Source organism: Salvia miltiorrhiza, chromosome 1, assembly GCF_028751815.1.
Source record: "Salvia miltiorrhiza cultivar Shanhuang (shh) chromosome 1, IMPLAD_Smil_shh, whole genome shotgun sequence".
Lineage (NCBI taxonomy): Eukaryota > Viridiplantae > Streptophyta > Magnoliopsida > Lamiales > Lamiaceae > Salvia > Salvia miltiorrhiza.
Window position 1 is genome coordinate 22,960,516 of NC_080387.1, and position 7,886 is coordinate 22,968,401.

At 40.5% G+C, this 7,886-nt stretch overlaps 1 protein-coding gene across 2 annotated transcripts; it reads left to right on the forward strand.

Moving 5' to 3' along the window:
* The first annotated feature begins 575 nt into the window (after positions 1 to 575).
* On the forward strand, positions 576 to 4,315 carry LOC131007053 (zinc finger CCCH domain-containing protein 30-like). 2 transcript variants are annotated; one of them, XM_057934197.1, is made up of 2 exons: positions 576 to 962; positions 1,758 to 4,315. In XM_057934197.1, exon 2 carries the CDS (start codon positions 1,853 to 1,855, stop codon positions 3,968 to 3,970), a length of 2,118 nt encoding a protein of 705 aa, XP_057790180.1. In that variant the 5' UTR covers positions 576 to 962; positions 1,758 to 1,852; the 3' UTR covers positions 3,971 to 4,315. The 2 variants fall into 2 exon arrangements, with proteins under 2 accessions (XP_057790180.1, XP_057790181.1); XM_057934198.1 differs by having other exon boundaries at positions 619 to 962; positions 1,787 to 4,315.
* The last annotated feature ends 3,571 nt before the right edge of the window (positions 4,316 to 7,886 follow it).

Here is a 7,886-nt window from a genome sequence, read left to right on the forward strand (position 1 = left end):
GACAACTACCCCACCACTAATAATACTTTATTTATTCTTACTTTTCACTTTTTCACCACTCCCAATACTAATTATAACACTTTTTTCACATTTTCACCAATCCCAATACTAATTATAACATTTTTTTTCCACTATCAATACACTTTACCACTTTTCCTTAAAACTCGTGTCGTCCCCAAATAGAAACTTATTTTGGGGACGGAGGGAGTATCAAATTAAATTAATTTTTAATTAATTTAAAGTACTGTACATCGTAAAATGATTCCTCATACAAGATATATATAACATGGATTATACATTAGTATTATTGAATTATATTAGTGTATTTGCCTTTACGACTATCTCTATCATAAATATAAAAATTTCCTGCATTTTCCAGCATTTGAGCCGAATTTGAAGTCGGTAAAATATTAAAATAAAAAAGAAAATCCAATGCACTCATACGTAAGTGCAGTCCTTGAGCTTGACTTTAATGGTTGGTGTGTTTGTTGGAAAGAGAAAACAAACGCCGCGGCCCAAACGTGGTCTAGTCCTCGCTGTGAGAGATAAAATCGTCATTTCGCATTTCATTCCGCGTCAATTTCAACATCATTTCATTTACCATTCTAATTTCATCTTCATTTCAATTTGAATTCCAATTTCATTTGCAAAACCGCTCCTCCCCCCTTTCTCTCGCCCTCTCTCTCTAGAATACAGACATACATGTGCACTGTACCTAAAACATCTCCTCACTCTAGAACAAAAGCAAGCTTCCCCCTTTCGCTTTCTCTCGATTCTTCATCTCTCACCCTCCCGCCTATACACTCCCCTCTCTGTATTTATACACTGAAAAGGCTTCACAATGAATAGCCTTAATTATGTTACTGATTTTTTCTCGCTCAAGGCAGTAGATCGGTAAATGAGTGGCAGACTATGAACCGCCCGCAGATCTTTCGCAAAGGCTTCGATTTTTGGATTCCTTGGTGGGTTTTCATTTGTTTCCTTGCTTTTATCTATTTTTGAGTTGCGTTGACTCCACTTTGAACTGATCCATTTTGGAGTGTTGCTTTTAGGTTTTGCTAATTTCATCTGTGACTTCTGTTTCCTTTTTGTGCGATCCGATTTGTTTCTAAGGATTTTGAAATTGACGTAATGATTGGTTGAATGTTACGACGATTTGGCGTTTTTAGTCGTTTGATGAGAATATCAAACGATCTCTGTTGAGCCTGCTTTTTCTTATATGAGTGGGTATATAGGTTTTGTACACATATTCCTTTTCCATTAAAAGATTCGTTATTCTAGATAAAACTGGTAAAATCATATGGAAATAATTCGGTTTTTGAACTAGGAGCAAATTACAACCTATTTATGGCTATATATACCCCTCCTTCTGTGATATTGGTATTGGTAATCTATCAAATGCAATTGATGATATGTTCTTTTTTCCATTTCTGTTAGAGAGGGAGACTACTGGAAGACTCCAGATCTCTGCTCTGAACTGTTGCGCATAAGCACTCCTATTTATAGGAGTGATAGCTGCTATTGATGTACGCATTAATCTTGTGTTCTCTGATTAGGGCTTTATCCTGAAACTGCAAAATATGGATTTTGTTAGTTCCTATACTTGATAATCATTCAGGGCTAATACATAGTAACAACGCACAGGCTTTTGTTCTCAATACCTTGTCGATTTGCTTGTTTGTCTGTTTCTTAAATATTTCTGGAGGTTCTGCTTTTCTTGACCTCATGATTGAACACATATGTTGTTTGACGTGCAGCTGACTGGGTTAAACTGGGCTATGTGCAGTGGGCTGGACATTCAACATCCAATTCTTCTGCTTCTCCATCATCCAGTGTGATAAAATCTCAAAATATGAAGGGAATGGGCCAATTATCTGTAGAGACTGAGGACTCCTTTTCCAGTTTGCTTGAGTATGCGGCTAACAATGATGTTGAAGCTTTCAGGAGAACAATTGAACTTGATTTGTCTGCTGTGGATGAGGCTGGCCCCTGGTATGTTCGTAAGAAAGGTGGAAAGCAGATTGCACAGGAGGAAAGAACACCTTTGATGGTAGCCGCTACATATGGTAGTGTTGATGTGTTGAAGTTGATAGTTGCTCTGCCGGAGGTTGATTTGAATAGACTGTGTGGCCCAGATAAGTGGACTGCTCTCCATTGTGCTGCCTCTGGAGGATCTGTTAATGCGGTTGATGTTGTGAAATTGCTGTTATCTGCTGGTGCTGATCCGAATATTGAAGATGCTTGTGGTCAGCGCCCAGTTGATCTGATTGTAGTTCCTCGGGGGAATCCTAGTGCCAAAGCTGCTCTTGAAGACTTGTTTATGAACAGTTACTCGGATGGTTTTGTTGGTGACAACAGTGTACAAGTCTCAGTAACTGCTTCAAATGCATCTTCACCTGTTTTATCATCCTCTCCAGATTCTCCCTGTTCTCCATCTGATTCTGCATCGTCTCCAACAGCGCTAAAGCTCAGTGACATCCCTTCTAATTCGGTGTCTGAGAAGAAACAATATCCAGTGGATCCATCTCTTCCAGACATCAGGAATAGTATCTACTCAACTGATGAGTTCCGTATGTATTCATTCAAGGTCAGGCCTTGTTCAAGGGCCTACTCTCATGATTGGACTGAATGTCCTTTTGTTCACCCTGGAGAAAATGCCCGCAGAAGAGACCCTCGGAAGTACCATTACAGCTGTGTTCCGTGTCCTGATTTTAGAAAGGGAGCTTGTAGGCGAGGGGACATGTGCGAGTATGCACATGGAGTGTTTGAGTGCTGGCTGCACCCTGCTCAATATCGAACAAGGCTGTGTAAAGATGGCACGAGCTGTGCTAGGCAAGTTTGCTTTTTTGCGCACACCCAAGAGGAACTTCGACCATTGTATGTCTCCACTGGATCTGGTGTCCCTTCTCCAAGATCAGCTGCTTCTGCAGCTAGTTTCATGGACATGGCTACAGCTCTAAGCATTTTGCCTGGTTCACCCACTTCACACTCTGTCATGTCTCCTCCTGCATTTAACCATGTGCTGTCGCCTACGGCAAACGGCATGCCTCATAACTCTGCAGCTTGGCCTCAACCAAATGTTCCAACTCTCCATCTTCCTGGCAGCAACTTCCAGTCAAGTCGCCTCCGATCCTCACTCAGCGCTCGTGATATTCCACCTGATCTAAATATGCTTCGCGACTTTGATGCCCAGCAACAGGCTTTGAATGACATGGCATCATTCTCTCAGTCACACCCCAATTCTTCCATGTTGAATCGTTCTGGTAGATCCAAGTCATCACTGACTCCTTCCAATCTAGAAGAGCTATTTTCAGCTGAGTTTTCGTCATCACCTAGATATGCAGATCAGGCAGTGGCTTCGGGCGTTTTTTCTCCGACGCACAAATCAGCTGTTCTTAATCAGTTTCAGCAGCCGCAAAGCCTTTTATCACCAATTAACACTAACATGTTTTCTCCTAGAAATGTTGAACACCATTTCTTGCAGGCTTCTTTCGGTGTCTCATCCCCAAGGATGTCACCAAGAAGCTTGGAGACTGCATCCCCGTTGAGCAATCGTCTCTCAGCATTTGCCCAGCGTGAGAAGCAGCAGCAGCAACAGATGCTGCATAACCTTGGCTCCAGGGAACTTGTTCCCAACCATGCACCCCCTGTTGGGTCGCCTGTTGGTTCTTGGGCAAAGTGGGGATCCCCTGTTGAGAAAGTTGATTGGTCTGTTGGCCCAGATGATCAAGCTTTTCTTAGAAGATCTTCGGCTGAACCTAAGAACGATGGAGAAGAACCCGACGTGACATGGGTGCAATCCCTTGTGAAAGAATCACCACCTGAGATGATGGAGAAACCTGCAGCTTCCACTTCTGGTGCTGCGCCATCCGGTGAGTGTTTGAAAACAAATCCTCAAGTTGACTCTACTGATCATTCTGTTATAGGGACATGGCTCGAGCAGATGCAACTTGATCAGCTCGTAGCTTAGTAAACAAAACATGAATTCATTTTCAGTTAGACAGGCAAAGACTTAGGAAGTACATAAATTTTTGGGCTCTTTTTTGGCTGGTGGTAGTGAGTCAAATGTGTTGCAGAAATGCTGGAGTTCAGAAGTTTTATGGTTACCAGTAAATTTGAAAAATTTCCCCAATTATGTACTGAACTTTATTTGATTAATGTAACATGAGTTTCCATTTATTATCTGGGCTGTAATATTGGAAGTCAGTCCAGTTTGGGCGTTATTCATCTTTTGTACTCTGGATAATCTTAAGATTATCTCTCTTGTATTCTCAGACACTGATGATATTGCATTCTATTAAATCATTTATTTGTATATTTGTTGTCAGATTATATGTTTCAGAAATGGATTATGTATCTTAGTTTTATAGCTGTAACTGTATTTGGAGTTCAATAAAGTTGACAACTGTGGAAGTATATTGCTGTTTCATGACACTGTTCATTCATGAGAATTAGATTAGATGTTTAATGAATGGAAATTAACATATTTTTTATTTTATTTTCCTATTTTTTTTGTGGAGACATTTTGTACTCTCTTTGTTTTTGTTTCATTGATATGGTACTTCTCTGTCCGCCAAAATTAGTTCTAAAAGGGGACATCATAGTAGTTGTATTATGAGTGGAGAAATGAGCACAACATGTGATAGAAAGTTTCTAAAAGTGAAAATGAACTAATTTTTGTGAATATTCCAAAATGGTAAAAATGAGCTATTTTTTGTGGACGGAGGAAGTAGCTAAGGAATTAAGAGGATGTGTTCAAAATCTAACGTAAATTTATAATATAAAGTAAATGATATTTTTGGATTAAGTAACACATTAGCTTATGCTTCATCTCAATAGCATATGATTTACAATTATAATTTACTCCCTCCGTCCCGCTTCAAATGACCCTAAATTTTTCGGCACAGAGATTGAGGAATGTGTGATGAAGGTGTAAAGTGATGGTGGGATCATTCAAAAAGTATTGTTAAATATTTGGGTTAATTACGCCAAAAACCATGAACTTTGGGCCAATTTTCAAATTTTCCATGAACTTTTTTTTTTAATCAAATTTTCCATGAACTTAAGGGGTTGAACAATTTTTTCATGTTTTTTTGCTCCGGTGAAGCTCCGAGCTGACGTGTCGCTTACGTGGTAATACTAACCTGACCTGCCGCCTACGTGGTAATACCGAGCTGATGTGGCACGTAGTGGGGGGTCGGCAGAGCAGAGCAGAGTCGGTAGAGCAGTGTCGGGGCAGAGCTGAGTCGGGCAGAGTCGGCAGAGCTGCCTCTGGCAGCTCTACACTCTGGCAAGGCTTAGTCAGCTCTGGAACTCTTCGTCATCTTCAATTTTAGGCTCGCATCAATCCAGAATTCTCCACTGCCGCCGTCCACCGCAGACCTCGCATCATTCAAGAAATTCTTCTTCTCCCCATACCTCCACCGCCGCCATCCACCACAAACCTCGCGCCGTTCTTCTTCTTCCCCAAACATCCATCGCCGCCGTCGACTTCTTCTCCCTAAAAAATCTTTTTCTTCCCCAGATCTCGTGCCGCTGACCTCACACCTCACTAGGGTTTGCGCCCCCTTTCGCGCGGCGCCACCACCCGACCTCGCGCCGCCTTTCATCGCTCTGGCGAGATTAAGGAATGAGAGATTTGGGAAACTAGGGCTCTGCAAAACTGAGGGCAGGGGCGGTCCGGTGGGCGGCTCTTCGCCAGAGTTCAGAGAGGAGAAGACGGGGGCTAGAAACGATGTAGTATTACGAGTATCGAATGACGTCGTTTCTTCACATCGTCGCCGGTGCCATTTATGCTTTCAGATGACTTAAATGGTTCCAAGTCAGCACTCAGGGGTAATTCAAAATCATGGCAAAATTGTTCACGCCCTTAAGTTCATGGAAAATTTGATAAAAAAAAAAGTTCATGGAAAATTTGGAAATGAGCCCAAAGTTTATGGTTTTTGGCGTAATTAACCCTAAATATTTCTATAAATTGAATGCGGTCATTTGAAGTGGGACAATCCAAAATAGAAATAGGGTCATTTGAAGCGGGACAGAGGGAGTAATAATTTTAAATAATTACGAGACTTGCTCTTTATTTACTAGTACGATTTTCATCCTAGGAACTTGAGAATATTGAAGAACATAATTAGTTAGGTACTTTATACTATAAAAATAAGTCATGCTTGTTCAATACAATACTTCATCCGTCCACAATATCGTTTTCAGCGTTCACGAATTTAAGAAAATAATGAATATTAGTTAATAGTAGTGGGCACTGTTGTGAGTGAAGTTTGGATTTTATTATTATTGTGAGTGGAGTTTGTGAAATCTACTGCTGCTATAAATAAAAGTGGAAATGATATCATTGACATATGGAGTATGACTTTTTAACTTATTTTGTAGTATATTTTTTACTTTTTGTTTTACAAGTTTCAATAATATTTTATTGTTAGTAAATTTAGAGCATCAACAGTGGAGATGACCTGATAGCTGACCTGATAGAGGAGGGACCACATTGGGTCAGTGAGGCTGCAGTGGGATGACATGATAACTGACCTGATCTTTTTAGTTTTGATTATTGTATTTTTTTCATTTATTTTTAATTGCAGAAATTCAAATAACACAACTTACTTCAAATTTAAATTGCATTACTTTAAAAATCTTAAATATTACATAAAAAAATTATTGTGTGTGTGAATCAAAAAAATGAGTGGTATTTATAAATAGAAATTAAAGCTAAATAATAGCCCTAAAAATAAAAGTCCAAAGCTAAATAAAGGCCCAAAGCTAAATAAAAGCCCTAAAAATAAAAACCTAAAACTAAAACTAAATAATGTTGTTGCGCTTCATCTTCTTCGTCACTTCTTCCGCCGATTTCCAGGTATGCTATGTTTTTCCTTCTTTAAAAAAAAAAAATCTATACGTGCAAACACGCGCTCCAACTTTAAGGGATCAGGCCTCACCCGATAGATCGGAGCAGCCTCGTGTCGACTTGCGCTGCAATGGGCGACCCGATCTCGAGGGTGGGTGACTCGAGTCGCCCCTATCGAGTCGCCACTGTGGATGCTCTTAGTAACACCAAATCTTTCATAGGCCTCTCTATAAAAAATAGTCCAAATAAACGCATTTTCTTGTCCTCAATATTACAGTTCAGGGATGACACTTTATGGTATTTGGGTAAAATGGAAAGCAAGATATAAAAGGGATTAGGTGGGTGGGGAGGAAGGGTGGTGGTGGAGGTCAATCTGATGAGAGAGACATGATTTATGCTTAATTGTTCTAATTTTAGGGGTTTGTATGAGCTTATTTTAAAGATAATCTTCTGGAAATTGGTGCTTGTTATGTGTTGTTTTATGCTTTGCAGGAGATTTAGGTTTTATAGATGGAAGAATACAATTTTGGAGAATTTTGGCTAAGAATGGCATTTTTAGCATAGCTCTGTCTCCAGAGCAGAGAAATGCACTGCCAGAGCTGAAATCTCCAGAGCAGAGCCGAAATATCCAGAGCAGAATTAGTGTACCAGAGCAGAGCTAAAATACACACCAGAGTAAACCCGAAAGTGCCAGAGGAATCATAAGTGCCAGAGGAATCATAAGTGCCAGGGGAATCATAAGTGCCAGAGGAATCATAAGTGCCACAGAAATGCCAGAGCAGAGAAGTCAGACAGAGTAGAGAAATGCTAGAGCAGAGAAGTCAGACAGAGCAGAGAAATGCTACAGAACGAAAGCCGTTTCTCTGACGGAAGCCATTTCTCTGACGACATCCGTTCCTCTGGCGAGAGCTGCGAATTCGGCCAGAGTAGGAGTGTTTCCAGAGCGCACGTCACAGCTGGAGAGTTGCCTTATCTTGCACGATTCTATTGCCTTTAGAATTCTACTTTGCATGGCAACTTCCATGGTGAT